Source organism: Danio aesculapii, chromosome 5 (genome assembly GCF_903798145.1).
Source record: "Danio aesculapii chromosome 5, fDanAes4.1, whole genome shotgun sequence".
NCBI classification, from domain to species: domain Eukaryota; kingdom Metazoa; phylum Chordata; class Actinopteri; order Cypriniformes; family Danionidae; genus Danio; species Danio aesculapii.
In genome coordinates this window covers 67363554-67381723 of record NC_079439.1, presented here as the reverse complement: position 1 = coordinate 67381723, position 18170 = coordinate 67363554, and the positions used below count along the sequence as shown (strand labels likewise).

At 37.5% G+C, this 18170-nt stretch overlaps 2 protein-coding genes across 4 annotated transcripts in view; one reads left to right on the top strand and one right to left on the bottom strand.

Annotated features, from left to right (window-relative positions):
* The first annotated feature begins 2332 nt into the window (after nt 1-2332).
* Nucleotides 2333-5187, top strand: cplx4b (complexin 4b). The gene is made up of 3 exons (XM_056457169.1): nt 2333-2397; nt 4578-4665; nt 4960-5187. The coding sequence occupies exons 1-3, from the start codon at nt 2333-2335 to the stop codon at nt 5185-5187; spliced, it is 381 nt and encodes a 126-aa protein (XP_056313144.1).
* Nucleotides 5188-7048: 1861 nt separating this feature from the next.
* Nucleotides 7049-18170, bottom strand: part of malt1 (MALT paracaspase 1) — a 34790-nt gene continuing 23668 nt past the window's right edge. For all 3 annotated transcript variants that reach the window (XM_056458759.1, XM_056458760.1, XM_056458761.1), the window contains 3 exons: nt 17330-17487; nt 14118-14243; nt 7049-11944 (listed from right to left, as the gene is read on the bottom strand). In XM_056458759.1, coding sequence (XP_056314734.1) covers nt 11492-11944; nt 14118-14243; nt 17330-17487 — 737 coding nt within the window. In that variant the 3' untranslated portion in view covers nt 7049-11491. The remainder of the gene's footprint in view (nt 11945-14117; nt 14244-17329; nt 17488-18170) is intronic.

The following is an 18170-nucleotide window of genomic DNA, read 5'->3' as shown; positions in this document are numbered from 1 at the left end:
TTTTGAATTCATTCAGCCGATCTTCAGCTACAGTGGGAGCACTTTTAGCTTAGCTTAGCATAGATCATTGAATCAGATTAGACCATTAGCATCTCATTCATTCATTTTCCTTCGGCTTAGTCCCTTATTTATCAGTGGTCGCCACAGCAAAATGAACTACCAAGTATTTCAGCATATGTTTTACACAGCGGATGCCCTTCCAGGTACAATTTGCAAGTAAAAATGCTCAAAGCAGGTACAATAATATTACGCATCGCATGAAAATATTCCACATTTAGGTAACAGCACTGAGTAATATCATTGCACCAGCAACAGCCGTGGTACAGCAGCAGAGTTCCTTGATTGTTATCCTAGAATGAAAGTATAGTTCCTTGTCATATCGGCCTAAAAAAATAACAACCTTTAATTTTCTGTCAGTCTTGGTACACAAATGTAAGAGTCGAGCTTTAAACAGGAAAATTAATAATCAAAACTTTTTTTCCCAGTACTGGGTTGCAGCTGAAAGGGCATCTGCTGCGTAAAACTTATGCTAAAATTGTTGGCGGTTCATTCCGCTGTGGCGATTCCGCTGTGGCGAATAAATGAATAATTAAAACTCTGGTTATTTTTTTTGAGAGAGATGCTAATGGTCTAATCTGATTCAATGATCTATGCTAAGCTAAATTAAACTTAAAGTAATCCTGCTGGACTTGGAGATTGGCTAAATAGATGGTAAAACTCAACTGTTTAACTTTAGGTGTATTGTAAAATAAGAGATGGTGTTGCTTTAACTGATATTTATTATCACCATACAACCCCAGTTGATTGATTATATTAAAGCAACAGTTCAAAAATAAAAATGACCCCATAATTTACTCACCCTCAAGACATCACTGTATATGCCTTTTTCTGTCAGACGAACACAGAGCTGTTTTAAATGTTTATCCTGGCTGCTTCCATGCTAAAATAATATAGCCTACTGTTTTTCTCTTCTTTTTAATTCTTTTATAACACATTTTATCTGCTTTTATTCTTATTTATTTTATTTACATTTTTTTTTACCATTTTTATTATTTGTTTTTATTTCTCTTATTCTTGTTTCTTTTATTCCTGTTTATGTAAAGCACTTTGAATTGCCACTGTGTATGAAATGTGCTGTATAAATAAACTTGCCTTGCCTTGCCTTACTGTTTATTTTTGGAAGATTGTAACCAAACTTTCAGAATTTATAGTACACAATGTCTTGTAAGGGTATTATTTTTAAATATGATGAATTTACGTAATATTTTAAAAAGAGAAATAATAATAATATTGAATTAAAAGTTATTATAATTATAAACTAATAATAATTATTAACATAATAATATTTTTAGGATTAAAAAACATTTTTGCATGGTAGTGTGTTTTTAAATTATGGTTGCAGAGTCAACTGTAATTAATAATAATTGTATTATTATCTAATACAATGGATGCAGTTGTTATTATGGTTATTTTTTGGTTTTTGTTATGAATGGTATTATTTACCAATCATTCATTATTATTATTTGTATATTATTAATGACATTGTTATTATTAATATAAATATATACATTATTTTTCTTAATTATTGCCTGATAAATTTTCACATCGTTGTTTCTGAGCAAGGTAAAGGTGCTTTCTGAGGAGAAATAGTCAAAATAGTAATAACAATAATAATTATTATTATAATAATATAATAAAGTTAACTTATAATAAAGTTATATTAATTATTATTAATTATCAATGAAATAACAACAATATTTTTAAGTAATAAAGGAAAAATGTTTCATATTAATACATTTTTTATTATGATTGTAGAGACAACTTAATTATTTATTATTATTATTATTATTATTATTATTATTATATGTAATTAATGCAATATAAGTTTATTAATATTTTTTATTGCTGTCATTATTATTTACCAATCATTAATTATTTCAAAGGCATAAAAAAGACTAAAAGAATAAACAGTTGACCAATATTTTCACCCTACACTGCATGGGTAATGCTTTAACAACGGTGTACCTGATTAATAAATCTGTTTTCAGACAGTGGACACAGAGCTGAGTTTGGCTGAACGCTGTTCCTCTTTTTTTGGCCCAGGTCACTGTCAGGATGTTCTTGGTGATGCAACCTGTCCTCTACATGCAGAGCCGTCGCTCAGAAAAGCCTCTCAGTGGATTTACTCTCACTGACCAATCCTGAAGCCAGAATAAGGCTTGATTCAGGGAGAAAAAAAAGGAAAGGAGTAGTGTATCTTTCTCTTACAAAGATCACGGCTTCACATTCATTGTGACCCGCTGGCTGAAGAAACAGGAACAGCTAATCAAAAATGTCTCATGATGGGATGTCCAGAGAGGAGTATGAGGAGTACCAGAAGCAGATGGTGGAGGAAAAGTAAGTGTATACAGCTCTTGTAAAAACTTTATATCATAATGCTATAATCAGCAATAGCAGGCAACAAACACATGTGAAGGGGCCATGATCTTTTTTTGTTGTTCTCTGAGGAACTCCTACTATATTACATCAGAAATATCATAGTTTCATTTGCTATTTGCTTGAGCTCTTCTCACAACACACCATGTGAATTAGTTTTGTGGCAGATTTACTCTTGGATTTACTTGGTTTTGCATTTGTAAAATTTTCTATATTTAAAGTGGACATGAAATCAAAACATACTCTTCTTATTTTTCATATGTATAGTGTTTGTTATAAATGGTGTATCTGTGCACTTCATTATTTTGTAAAAACTAATTTTCCCTCATAATCTTTAACCAAATACCATAACCTCCCCCCTTTAAACAACTTAGCTTTGCTTCTGTTTACATGGAATGCCTTTAAGGCCTGGCCGTAAATCATTTAGGGTGGGATTATCAATCCAATGGGGCGGAGCTATCTGTCATTTAAGGGCTATCAGTCCTTTAGGAGGGACTACCAATCCCAATCTATCAGTCATTTAGGGTGGGATTCTCAATAATTAGGGCAGAGCTATCATCATTTAGCGCAGGGCTATCAGTCATTTAGGGCAGGACTATCAATTCATTAGGGGGAGCTATCAAGTCATTTAGGGTGGGACTATCAGTCATTTAAGACAGAACTATCAATCTACTAGGGCGTGGCTGTAAGTCCTTTAAGGCGGGACTATCAATCCATAAAGAGAAGCTATCAGTCATTTAGGGCGTGGCTATCAGTCCTTTAAGACAGAACTATCAATCTACTAGGGCGTGGCTATCAGTCCTTTAAGGCGGGACTATCAATCCATAAAAGAGAAGCTATCAGTCATTTAGGGCGTGGCTATCAGTCCTTTAAGACAGAACTATCAATCTACTAGGGCGTGGCTATCAGTCCTTTAAGGCGGGACTATCAATCCATAAAAAAGAAGCTATCAGTCATTTAGGGCGTGGCTATCAGTCCTTTAAGACAGAACTATCAATCTACTAGGGCGTGGCTATCAGTCCTTTAAGGCGGGACTATCAATCCATAAAAGAGAAGTTATCAGTCATTTAGGGCGTGGCTATCAGTCCTTTAAGGCGGGACTATCAATCCATAAAAGAGAAGCTATCAGTCATTTAGGGCGTGGCTATCAGTCCTTTAAGGCTGGAGTATCAATCCATTAGGGAGGAGCTATCAGTCATTTAGGGCGTGGCTATCAGTCTTTTAAGGCGGGAGTATCAATCCATTAGGGAGGAGCTATCAGTCATTTAGGGCGTGGCTATCAGTCCTTTAAGGTGGGAGTATCAATCCATTAGGGAGGAGCTATCAGTCATTTAGGGCGTGGCTGTCAGTCCTTTAAGGCGGGAGTATCAATCCATTAGGGAGGAGCTATCAGTCATTTAGGGCGTGGCAATCAGTCCTTTAGGGCGGGACTATTAATCCATTAGGGCGTGGCAATCAGTCCTTTAAGGCGGGACTATCAATCCATTAGGGAGGAGCTATCAGTCATTTAGGGCATGGCTATCAGTCCTTTAAGGCGGGACTATCAATCCATTAGGGAAGAGCTATCAGTCATTTAGGGAATGGCTATCAGTCCTTTCAGGCGGGACTATCAATCCATTGGGGCAACGCCATCAGTCCACTGAGGCGAGTCTATCATCCATTAGGGCATGGCCATCAGCCCTTTAAGGTGGGGCTATCAATCCATTAGGGCGGTGCTATCAGTCCTTTGAGGCAGGACTATCACTCATTTAGGGCAGGTCTATCAGTTATATAGGGTGTGGCTATTAGTCCATAAGGGTGGTTCTATCAGTCATTTAGGGTGGGTCTTCATTTTGTTAACAACAGGCTGGCCCTGTCTTGTTTTCCTTTTTTAAAAGTACATCAACATGCAGCTCACTCCACCAGTAATATTGGCAGTGGTAAGAAAAGCCTATTCAGTATACTAAATTATACTTTGCTGTACAGTGAAAACGAGCCATAAAAGACACTGACCTTCTTTTGTAGAGGCAGAGTTTACACATATTATTACATAATAAAGTGCCACATTCCACAACCTGTCGTTTTGGCAGACTGACTTCAATATAAGCTGGTCATGACCTTTTTTCATTATATAAAAAAGACATCATGTTTCTGTATTGCAGAATGGAGAGAGACGCCGAATTTGCTACAAAGAAGGCAGAAAGGGCTTGTCTGAGGACTTGTTTAAGAGAGAAATATCGGCTCCCGAAGGTGAGCCGGATGAAGAAATCCCTCAAAGTGTGTGTCCCTGACTGACTGTGCACATGAATAGCATCATTAAACTGTCTGTCCACTGCAAATCGTGGCAGGAGATTAAGTCATAAAATAGTAGACTGAAATAGTGCTGTCCGTAGCTTAACCACCCGCGGTGATGAGCTTTACCAGCTCAGCCAGGGTTTCAACTAAGAATTCATGCAGAATAAATTATTTAATATGACACAGGGTTTATAATGCTGACTTCAACTGTATATATCTAAAAGCGGTTTGTTTGTTTGTTTCTCCAAGAGTGAGCAGGACGAGATTATGCTCCAGCAGGCCGGAGATGATATTGACGTGCCAGAAGAGATGGTGAAGATGGTGGACGGAGAGGCGCCGCAGGAGGAGGAGAATCCCTCCATCATGGCCCAGATGCAGAACCTGCAGAACATGGACGTGGGCCAGCTGAAAGAAAAGGCCCAGGCCACGCTGGTGGAGATGAAGTCCAAGGCTGAGGAGAAATGCACAATCATGTGACTCGCAGAACAGCTCAGAGTATTCATTTACTATATGTAAGCAGTTTCAAGGGGTTAATTTGAACAAAAATGTTAATTCTGTTGTTAATTACTCGCCCTCATGTCATTCCAATCCCCCGAGACCTTCGTTCATCTTCAGAACTCAAATGAAGATAGTTTAGATGAAATCCTGGAGCTCTCTCATCCTCCATTGACAGAAAGCGTCCTGAGATGTTCAAAGTTTGGACAAGGACACAAAACATTGGGAATAAAAACAAAACAAGCAACTACCATATTGGGTCAAATATGGATAAACTACAACTGCGTCCGAAATCACCTACTACTCAGTAGGTACTGCATTTGCAGTTATTAGTCATTAGAAAAGTACGTTCTATACCAGGGGTGTCAAAGTCTATTGCAGAGTTTAGCTCCAGCCCTGCTTCAACACACCTATCCGTAGGTATCAACCAAGCCCAAAGCACTCAATTAGTTGGATCAGGTGTGTTTAATCAGGGTTGAAACTAAACTGTGAAGAGCTGTGGCCCTCCAGGAACTGGCTTTGACACCTTTGTTCTATACAGTATGAATGGAACTCGGATGTACTACATCCGCCATTTTGTCATGATCACGTGACCTACCCGCATCAGTTGCGTCGCTTCACTCCCATTGATGAATTCTCTCACAATGCATCATGGGATAGCGTAGCGTCCATCAGAAGCGCATTTCAGAATCTCGCCGGAAGTAGTAGCTCATTCAGGCACTTCTCGCATACTGTTTTTCGAATTCCACGAATTCAGACATGCTACTCGGCTTGCATACTGTTTTTAGCGTACTATGTAGTAGGGTTGTCACGATACTGGAATTCGATACCAATCAATACTGGAATTTTAAAAACATCCATTTCCCGCTAAGATTTGAGTGATGTTAATGTTGATCGTGTTCTTAAACAGCGCTGATTTGCCATTGTGTTCACATGCTCAACAGAAATGTCTGTGATTGGCCGTGAAGGTCATCAGTTCACCGAACTCACATCTGTTTACTGAGTGTAAACACAGATACAGGGACACTGGAGCTTTTTAAAGTCACGTCGATCAGCTGGTTTGTCTATAAGCTGACATATAAGTGATCCACTGGCGAATCACAGATGTGAAACATCATTTGTTATACATGTTAGAAATGTTAGCTGGAAATGGATGTTTTTAAAATTTCAGTATCGATTGGTACCGAATTACAGTATTGTGACAACCCTGCTATATAGTATGGAAGTATGCGATCTTGGACGCAGCCTTCGTCTACACTAATCTGGATACATTTGAAAATGCTGTCTTCATCTAAAACTATCCACACTATTGTTTTCAGTTTTTTTCCCATCATCCACACTAAAATGACTTTCATAAAACGCTTTCAAATGCGCACAGATGTAAGATGCTTTTAAGTGTTTGTTTTTTATTTGGTTCCTCTGTTTTTGTTGTTTTTGGTTATTTTATTGTTTTGAATTCTTATGGAAAATTTCTATGCAAGACTAATAACCAATCCTGGATGTAAATGCTAGAAGATTACCATGACATATGATTTACGCACTTTTTGTTTTAAAATAAAGTTTATTTTTTCTAAAACGGCATTTTCAAATTGATCCACTTTGGAAAGCATTTTCAAGAAAATATGTTTTATTTCCTAAAAATGTCGTCTTAGTGGACAGAAGGGCAAAATGGAGAAAAAAAATGATGTTTTTAAACAAAAAATGTGTTGAAACACCCAGCATTTATTTTAGATCATTTGAAATGAAGTCGTGTTTGTTTTTTATTTGTTTTTGGCTCTTTTATTGTTTTGAATTTTAACTTTCCAATGGAAAATTACTATGTAAGACTAATAACAATCTTATATGTGAATGCTGAAAGAATATCATGACATGATTTATGCACTTTTTATTTCAAAATAAAGTTTATTTTTTCTAAATCTCCATTTAAAATCTACATGAGATGATAATATATGATGGCATTTTAAACACAAAAAAATTACAACTTAACATCATTAAATACAGCCGTAATATAAAACAGTATTCACTTTATGCTAAAATATTTTTAAGAATTGACATATCTTAACATATCTTTCCTTTACACTGCTACAGTTAAACACTAATTCAAAAATATTGCATTGGTTTATGAATAGATACCTTATATCTGACGGCAGTGGGTCTAACAGCATTTCTGTATAAAATCTGCATATTAATGTCTCATACGTCAAACAATAGCCCAATTAATAATATCAAAACTCAAAACATGCCACCACCCATTTGTAAAATACATATTCTACATCACTGTATACGTTACATGACTTGCATACAAGTGCGACTGGTAAAATTGCAGACTTGGCAACCCTGGAGAGACGAAGATATGTACACATAGAAGATATACAATAGCTACCAAGCCACAGTGTCTCATTAAAGCCGAACCAGGTAGATTTTGCAAGATTATATCATTGTAAAATGCCCTAAAACTACCAGTATGTCGTGACAAGTCCATGTCACCTCACAAAACTGATCAAAACAGAGAATTTAATTACTGCAATACAAAGATCTTGCTAGAAATTATGTTCAAAAGTTGTTCAGAAACATACATTTACACACAAAATGACCATCTATTATTTAGCATGTGTGTATTTTTGACAAAAATATAGCTGAGCAGAATAATACTGGTTTTGGAGTTAGAGTTAGGTAAATCACAACTGCGTTTTTAAAATAGACGCCTTAGAAAACTCCAAAAAAAATAAAAAAATTTAAGTCTAATGTAACCACAGGTTTAATCCTCAGTATTGACCTTATTCTTCAATGCTGAAGTGCGCTCGCATTCTGCGATTGTTTTAGAACCGATTCAGTTACCTATGGAAGAAATGACTAATAATAATAATATCAGGAATAATAATCAGCTGAAAACGGCTTGCTCTACAAACAAGCGTGTTCATGACTATCCATAAAAAGTAGAATAATATAATAAGAATATGTCAGTTTCAACATCAAGCAGCATAACGAGCTGTTTTTAATATCTAAAAATTAATGGAAGTGAATGAGAGCGAAAGTCTGGTGGCGTTCGCTTGTATACGAAGACTCTTTTCATATTTTCGGGTTTCTCAGTAGTGGTAGTCATCCTCGTTGGGTAAACTTAAGAGCGCAGTGAATGGGAGAGTACATACATTCATTCATTTTCTTTTCAGCTTAAGCAGGTCGCACACCGGAAGGGCCGCTCGGCGACGCGACACGGCGCGCACATGACAGTTGAAGGTATCGCACACCAGATGCGCACATTCGCATGCTATTTTAAATGGAACTATTCAGATGGCGCTCTGTGGTGTGGCAGAAAAACGAACAGTGTCCTGAGTCATGGCTGGGCGCTGCGGACAGCCGCCGACTTGCGGCGCCGGTGTGTGTACCCTGATAGAAACCTATGTTTAGAATTCTAAAATGTATGGCGCTGCGTGGTGCTACGTGGCGCGCCACTGAGCTGTGCTTCTGGTGTGCGACCTGCTTTAGCCCTTTTATTAATCTGAGATCGCCACAGCGGAATGAACCACCAACTTATCCAGCATATGTTTTACACAGCGGATGCCCTTCCAGCTGCAACCCATCACTGGGAAACATCCATACACACACACTTATACACTACGGTCAATTTTTTTAGCATACCCAATTCACCTATAGCACATCTTTGGACTGTTGGGGAACTGGAGCACCTGGAGGAAACCGACGCGAACACGAGGAGAATATGCAAACTCCACACAGAAATGCCAACTGACACAGCCGAGGCTCGAAGTAGCGACCTTATTGCTGTGAGGCGAACGTGCTACCCACTGTGCCACCGCATCGCCTGGGAGAGTACAACAAACAAGTTTTTCACGATCCTATTTCCTGAAATAATAAAAGAAAAACTCCACGATGGTCATATCAAGACTTTAAGAAAAGAGGAGTTTTATAAACTAATTTCGAAGATTACGTGCTATGATTGATAGCGGCTGGTCCCGCATCGCAATCATTGTTAAACCAATCAGGTGAATCCTAACCTTTAATAAATAGCTTGGCTTGTTTTACTTCCGGTATCTTCGTTTTTGAAGAACCCCCCCCATTTACCCCATCACCCCCTTCTATATTTGAGCCCTGGGCTCAAGTATCTCCAAGCTCAGGGTTCACTCCCACAGGACAGCATGCCAAACCTGCAACGAGTATCAAGCGATAGCTAAGAGTGAACTCTTGAAATGAAAAAATAGTGAGAGACTGATAGCGGCAGCCAGAAGAGAGAACAACATCAAATTTACTGTCCTGCTGCCATATCCACTGCATTAGAAACGCCTCGCATAAGTTGCAATTCGTATTTTTTGTAATCTAATGCTAAGATGATATAATACATAGGTGAATGCTTATAAATGTACATTCATTCTTTAATTTTCCTACAGCTTAGTCCCTTATTTATCCATTCGCCACAGCGAAAATGAACCGAAAACTATTACAGTAGGGCTGGGCGATTTGGCCTAAAATCTTGATTATGATTAATGAATGAATATTTTATTTATTTATTTTGCCCTCATTGTTCAATGATAAGTTTTGTACAGTAAACATGCTCACATATTACAAGTGAGAGATTTTTTGAATAAAGAGTGCATTACTTGAATTTAAAACTAGATGTTAAAGTTTGAGAAGAAACTTCATGGTGGCTTGAGAAAGCCTGTTTTGAGTTTGAAAAAGTATCAAGTTGACTGAAAGAATGAAGAAAGAAGATTCCTGCAGTCAACAATGTAACTGGTGTGGGAACGGTGATTGCAAAAAAAAATGAATAAATAGATACAGAAAAACTATACAAAAACTTTACTGAAGCAAAACAGTAAAAAGCTTCAACATGGATCCCTGTGTATTTGGTTGATAATTGCATGATTCTAGCATGAATGAACCGGTAAAGTCTAGATCGGATACGCGGCCGGCCGGAAGTGCGATATGCATATTAATGTAGCAGCATTTTTTAATGACACTGTATAACAATAATTAATATTTTTACAGTGTTTTACAGTACAGTATTTTTACAGTTGGGTTTAGGGTGGGGTGGGGGTAGGCTTTAAAAAATACAATTTATTGGGTAATTTAATAGATAACATAAATAATACTCGGTACAACTACTGTTTCTACCTTACTGTGACGGGTGGGTTTAGGGTTCGTGGTTGACATTAATAAAATACAATAAATCGGAAATTTTATAAATAATGCAAATTAGTCTCGTTAACCTCCGACCGCAAACGTATCCGATCTAGCAACAACTGATGTTAGCAGGATTCTAGCATGAACTAGCATGATTCTAAAGCCGCCTTTCCACTGCAGACGCAAGCAACATATCGGAAGTCATTCATTTTGCAAGAGAGAGTAGTCCTGGAGCTGCGTTAAGTTCCAATCAAGCAGAAAATTTGGATCCGATTTGAGTTGTGGATACGTTAAAATATTTGAACTCTTGCGACTAGACTGTATGCGACCGGCCGACCGGATGTGATGTATTCCAGTGTTGTCCAAGCAGGTCCGTGCGCGTGAGATGAGAAATAGTAGATTTTTTTAATCAGAAAAAAGTAAAAAAATAAATAAATAAATAATAATAAAAAAAAACTTTTCTATTCATAAATGAGTAATAAAAATGATTCTTTTTTTTAAAAATGTTGTCTACACATTCCCTCCAAAATTTTTAGCAGTCTATGAGTTTCTAGTATTCACTCATTTATTCAATCAATCATGGTGAACGCACGGAGAATAAAGGCTCTTGCTTTTGCACTCCTTTATTTCAGACACCAAAATAAAACAGAAAATTCTGTGCGACTGCCACAAGGGGGCGTATTCCAGTCGCGCCCAAATGTCCTGTGCAATTAGATTTTAGGTACTAAATGACAATTTTGATTACTTTTCGATTAATCGCCCAACCCTATATTTCAGCACATGTTTTATGCAGCGGATGCCCTTCCAGCCACAACCCAGTACTGGAAAACACCCATACACACTTATTCACACACTACAGCCAATTTACCTTTAGTTCATGTGTTTGGATTGTGGGGGAAACCGGAGCACCCAGAGGAAACCCACATCAACACGGGGAGAACATGCAAACTCCACACAGAAACACCAACTGACCCAGCCAGGACTCAAACCAGCAACCTTCTTGCTGTGAAGCGACAGTGCTAACCACTGCACCACCATGCCACCCATAAATGTACATATGCTTTTTGAAAATCAAATTATTAAGGATTTAAGACTATGATGACCGTTAAACGCGTCATAACAGTCTTGTGAAAAGGGTCAACACTCACACTCACGGATGTTTATAAAGATGCAAACTATTGATGAACTCGTTCTGCATGTCATCAATGTCATCGGTGGTCTCGATGGGAATGCTGGGTGGGTTCATTAGTGGTGATAATGGCATGTATTGATAAGCATGATCTGTGTTTAGCTGAAAATCTCTGTATCCTGCTTGAGCTCCATGCAGATGCTCACAGACGTTGAGGTAGGGGTTTGCGTACGGCTGGGGGCAGCAGGGGTCCTGGTTGTGGAAGCGGCGGTCAGACCCGGGACTGTGGCTCGGGCTGGTGGATGGGCTGTGTGGCATGTGGCATGTCACCTGACAGCTGTTCTTCCTGGTGGGACGGTTCAGGTCCAGTTTGGCGGTGAGGGGTTTGCCGATGTTTACATGCATGTTCCACTGGACCAGATCATCCAGGGAGCCGAACTGGACTTGTAGGCATACAGTGAAAGCTAGTTCCTCCTGAAAAAATGAGAAAGGGCATGAGATGGTAGTTTTGAAAACACTTATTAACTTGTGTGCTGTTTTCATCCACTCTGGGGAGATTTTATGGCTTAATTTGGCCACAACTTCCTCTGTGTTTCAGCAAATGGAATGATTTTTGGTGACAAATCTTATTTCGACATACATTTTGAGAAAAATCTTTGGAATTTTTCAAAAACTCAACAATACACTCTAGCCAAATTTATTTCCCCATTGATTTACTGCCCCATTGACATTTTTTGATCGCAAAGGCATTAAAGGTGCAGTATGTAAGTTTGACACCCAGTGGTTGAACTAGGTGTTGCATTCCTCTATCAAAACAAATGCAAGTGCAGATTGAGGACCAACATGAGCGAGCCTGACTATTGAGCCTTACGGCTGATTTAAACCGTGCTCTAACTAAAGGCAACGGCACACGATAGAAGGAATATTTTTCATATTAAAAAGAGTTTTTGTCCAAACCAATAAGGCACAAGACATGTTTGGTGCATTTTGTTGCTATTTACAGACCAGCTCAACCCTAATTTTCACGTTTTGCACCACGTTGCTTAATTAGCAAATCCATTTGCACCACTTTGTGGGCTCATGGGTGTGCTGGTCTATAATGGAGGTGTGTTAAGGTGAATTGTTGGCAGGTTGATATTTTGAGGAACTGAAATAGACCGCACCATTGACCAAGTAAAAGCTGATCTAAAGTCCAGCGCAGAGCGCGTTAGTTATGTGCCTATGCAGGTCCAAATGCTTACACATTGCTTAATGCACACAGGATGTACAGCAATACACAAATATCTTTACATATGAAAAATATATAAGGATTAAAATGCTACAAAATTATTATTTTCAACATAAAAAAAAAAAAAAACACTGCCTCCGTGCCTTCACCTCGGGGGGCTTTTTTAATGTTATAATTATTATTAGTATTATTAATTATATGCATATTGTTTTAATAAAAACAAGTTTAGATTTGTCCACCTGTCTGGTTTGTGGATATGTCTGCATCAGCATATGGGGCATAAGAACAGGAAGTGTGTTTGGATATAACTCAGTTTTCTGACCACACTTCGTTATTATTGTTCATTTATTCATTTAAAGAGAAAAGTAAAGTGTGTAAAGAGAAACAGAAAGCAGGAGAAGGAGGCGGCTCATTCTTTATCCTCGCGCTGCAGATGGTCTGTTTAACTGTTTTCTCGCTAGTGAAGTGTTCAGTTTTTCCACTTACAAAGTCCGCCGTGGCGTATTTGACTCTCAAAGGGAATGGGAGATGAGATGCATGATGGGTTTAATACATGTTATGCTCAAAACAAACCCATAACTCATTTAGAGAATAAGCTCAAGCCTGTTAGACCATGTGCCGCAGACCGTATTTTCTGTCCTTAAAATAGCAAAAGTGGATTCTGTGCTTTAGACTTTGTGCCTAGATCATTAAAATAGAGCCCTAGAACTGTGACTCAGTGCAAACCAACACATGCCAGTGATTTGGCATGTACATTTAATAATGTTAAAGAGGTTTAATATGTATTGATTGGATTTTAAACTTTACCATTTCAATGAGTGAGTGCACTATTCTGTGTTACTGAATGGCTGTATTTAAATTTCTGTTTCGTCTGGTGCAAACAGCCCAAGTGTAAGAGAAACCTTTGCGCACCTACATTACCTTGATATGTTTGAGATAATAAAAAAATAAGCAGCTTAGCTTTTAGAACATGGTCAACGTAAAGTGTATGAAAAGTGTATTTATGCTCACACACTATTATTTGTTGTTTTACTCCATAGAATTCCAGTCGAAAAGTCTGAAACCTTTTTGCTGTTAATGGCGCCAATTGATGATAAAAAGAACTTCAAAGTTATACTGCTCTTCCCAGCAATCAAGATTATTTCGTGTCATGGCTTTGCAATCAAAAATGTTGTTATAATGGAAGTCAATGAGGAAAAACAGTCATGAACATAATGAAAAAAACTGTCTGAAATTAATGGAAAATTTGCGCAAACTAAAAGATTTTGTGGAGGGTCTGCTGACAGTGCTGCCTGTGTGTCTGTTTATGATAGGTCATGAAAATTCTGCTTTTTAGACAGTGAAAGTCAGGGAATTTGGCATTTGGTTTAGAGTGTGACCCCTGTATTTGTGAATCAGCACGTGTTGATGAAGATGAACCTTGAGTTTCTGCAGGGAGCTCAGTCTGGTGTAGAGGCAGTGCTGAGGGAGACTTCCTGACAATAAGAAGCTTCCTGTTTCCTCCAGAGTTTCCTTATTCATCAGCTTCGGGTCCACATCAAGGTCCTTCAAATCCCATGGTTTATTATAAACACATGATAAGAAACACTTTTTAATAAAGACATTAAGGAATAATGCAAAGAATACTATTAGCACAATTAAGATTATGCTACAGATATCTGATTTGATGATGAAGTTGAACAAATTTACAGAGCATCCGGAAAGTATTTATATCGCTTCACTTTTTCCACGTTTTTTTGTTACAGCCTTATTCCAAAATGGATTAAATTAATTTATTTCCTCAAAATTCTACACACAAAACCCCATAATGACGATGTGAAAACCTGAAAAATCACATGTACAGAAGTATTCACAGCCTTTGCTCAATACTTTGTTGATGCACCTTTGGCAACAATTACAGCCTCAAGTCTTTTTGAATATGATGCCACAAGCTTGGCACACCTGTATTTAAGAATTTGCCCATTCCTCTTTGCAGTACCTCTCAAGCTCTATCAGGTTGGACGAAAAGTGATGATGTACAGCCATTTTCAGATCTCTCCAGAGATGTTCAATAGGATTTAGGTCTGGGCTCTGGCTGGGCCACTCAAGGACATTCACTGAGTTGTTGTGTAGCCACTCCATTGATGTTTTGGTGGTGTGCTTTGGGTCATTGTCCTGCTGGAAGATGAACCGTCATCCCAGTTTGAGGTCAAGAGCACTCTGAATCAGGTTTCATTCAGGATGTCTCTGTACGTTGCTGCATTAATCTTTCCCTCTATCCTCTTCCAGTTCCTGCTGCTGAAAAACATCCCCACAGCATGATGCTGCCACCACCATGCTTCACTTTAGGGATGGTATTAGCCTGGTGATGAGTGGTGCCTGGTTTTCTCCAAACGTAACACCTGGCATTCACTTCAAAGAGTTTAATTTTAGTCTCATCAGAGCAGAGAATTTGGTTTCTTATGGTCTGAAAGTCCTTCAGATGCCTTTTGGCAAATTCCAGACGGGGAGTGTTTTTCATCTGGCACAGATGATTGCACAGATTGTTGTCCTTCTGTAAGGTTCTCCTTTATCCACAGAAGAACCCTAGAGCTCAGACAGAGTGACCATCGGGTTATTGATCACCTCCCTGTCTAAGGCCCTTCTCCTTCGATCACTCAGCTTAGATGGCCGGCCAGCTCTAGGAAGAGTCCTGGTGCTTCCAAAAATCTTCCACTTACGGATGATGGAGGCCACTGTGCTCGTTGGAACTTTCAGAGCAGCAATAATTTTTCCGTAACTTTCCCCAGCTTTGTGCCTCGAGACAATCTTGTCTCAGAGGTCTACAGACAATTCCTTTGTCTTCATGCTTGGTTTGTGCTTTGACATGCACTGTCAACCTTGGGAACTTATATAGACAGGTGTATGCCTTTTCAAATCATGTCCAATCAACTGAATTTACCACAGGTGAACTCCAATGAAGCTGCTGAAACATCTCAAGAATGATCAGTGGAAACAGAATGTAGCTGAGTTCAATTTACAGCTTCACGGCAAAGGCTGTGAATACTTCTGTACATGAGATTCTTCAGCTTTTTTATTTTTAATAAATTTGCAACAATTTCAAAAAACTCTTTTTTTCACATTGTCATTATGGGGTATTGTGTGTAGAAATTTAAGGAAATAAATAAATTTAATCCATTTTGAAAAAAGCCTGTACCATAAAAAATTTTGGAAAAAGTGAAGCACTTTGATTACTTTCCGGATGCACTGTAGGTGGATTGAACACAAAACAATTAAGTTGTCCAAAAAAAACTCCTCAAAAATTGTGTTGTTTCAGTTTATTTGAGATAAGTAGTTTAAATTTGAATTTGTTGTTTTTTTCAGGATTTTTGGATGAATAGAAAGTAATGAAATGAATGTTACCTGTAATTATAAATGTATAAAGTAGTAAGTTTTGATTTGCTTAACATGCTCATGGATAAAAATGTGTTCCAATGGAAAAAAAGTGTTTCTTACAGAAATTGGTTTCACAATTTACATTCAATTACACTCTAAAACGTGGTTAAGTTACCTTACTTTAAAAAGTTGAGTAAACCCATTGTAACTTGGAATTGTTTAGTTGACTTGTCTTAATTTTTTTTATTATTACACACATAGTTACTTAATTTTAAGGCAACAGTTGTACTCACTTTTTTTTTAAGTAAAGTTAATGAATACTTTTTTTTTTACAGGGTACAGTGAAGAAGGGAATATAAGAAAATATTGTAGTTAGATTTAGGGCTAGTACCTAGTTATTACCCTGTTACTGTAAGATTTTGGTAAAAGCCCAAACAATACAAATATAAAAATAAAACTAAAAAAATTGTATGTGTAATAACGATGAAATGACACAAGGAGAAAGTACTGAACTACTGAAATGTTTTTAACAATTTATAGAAATGTTTTTTTTTTGGTGATGGCAGCTTAAAGACGCCTCTCATATGGAGAATGAAGTCAAATGCATTGCTCAGGTGTGAGTTTTTCACAGACTTCAACAGTGTAAAAATCTTGATGGTTCTATAAGTCTCCTCTATCTAATCTGATCTTTTATTTGTATTTTCTATTGGATTCAAGTCAGGTGATTGGCTGGGCCATTCTACAGCTTGATTTTCTTTCACTGAAAGCATTTGAGAGTTTCCTTGTCTTGCTGAAATGTCCACCTTGGTTTCATCCTCATCCTCCTGCTAATGTAGCTGTTGGACTTAAGCAGTAAATATTCATTTACACTGATGAAGGACAGAGGGTTGCTGAAGAACTACTGAGAGATTTCATGTGCTATATGGGCTTTCACTGCCTTCCTACACCTTCCTTTCTTCATGTGTTCAATACTTTTTCCCTTTGTCATTTCATTTTATTACACATAACTTCATTTGTAAACTAAATAGTTTTGTTTTCTTTGCAACTATAGATTTCCTTGGTTGTTACCAACATCCGGTGACAATTTCAAGTCAACAGCACCTTTAGAAATATGTTTTCTGAAAAATGATGACGTGTTCAATACTTATTTTATATTATGTACAGTATACAGACTGTTTAAAGTGCGACCAAACATCTTTCAGATCCCAAACCTGTGTACATGAAAAACTGATGAGACATGGCAGACTATTTACGTCAAAATAAACAAGAGCACTAACCAAAGGAAGGTCAGTTATGTGTGCCTGACACGACTGCATCTCCTCCGGCTTCTTCACAATGCTGGTGTAGATGACCAGAACGTTGGAAAACTCGGCAGCGAAATCCATTTTTATTCGAACTCCGCACTCAAAATCCAGAATTTTACTCTCTGGCAGTTCTGGGATAGAGCAGAGATGCAGAATACAGTTTGAGCTGTGGTATTATTTTACAGCTATTTTAACAACTATCATCCATGTTAATATAATATAATTTAATATAATATAAGATGAGATCATGTTTGCTTGATTAAGGTTTTCCCAAGGAAATTTTAATAACAATGAAATAGATGCATCCTAACATAATGTGACAAATTAAATTGCACTCTTGAAAAAAAGGAGCTTAATTTTAAAAAATACATGAAAAATGTGTTGTAAAAAATGTGGTTTAGCTTAAAATAAACAAAATTAACTCCTAATAATAATCATAATATTACAAATGTGATATTACAAATGTCAAATTCTGTTACATTTAACACATTTTGTCTAAACTAAATTCTATTTTCATCAACAAAAATAATATAGTTTTGTGTCATTGAAATACTGTGTGTCGTTTAAAGGGTTAGTTCACCCCAAAACAAAATCAATTACTCACCCTGATGCTGTTTCAATCCCCTGAGACCTTCGTTCATCTTTGAAATGTATTCAGAATATTGTTTCCATTTCTGGACTTTGAACGTCTCAGGGCTGTTTCTGTCTATGGGTCAGAGAGCTCTCTGATTTCATCTAAAATACCTTCATTTGTGTTCTGAAGATTAACAAAGGTCTCAGGGGATTAAAACTGCATGAGTAATTAAAAAAGAAC

Coding starts and splice junctions, on each gene's coding strand:
- cplx4b (XM_056457169.1), top strand. CDS start 2,333: ATGTCTCATGATGGGATGTCCAGAGAGGAGTATGAGGAGTACCAGAAG. Junction 2,398..4,577: donor AAGCAGATGGTGGAGGAAAA/GTAAGTGTATAC, acceptor TCTGTATTGCAG/AATGGAGAGAGACGCCGAAT. Junction 4,666..4,959: donor AGAAATATCGGCTCCCGAAG/GTGAGCCGGATG, acceptor TGTTTCTCCAAG/AGTGAGCAGGACGAGATTAT.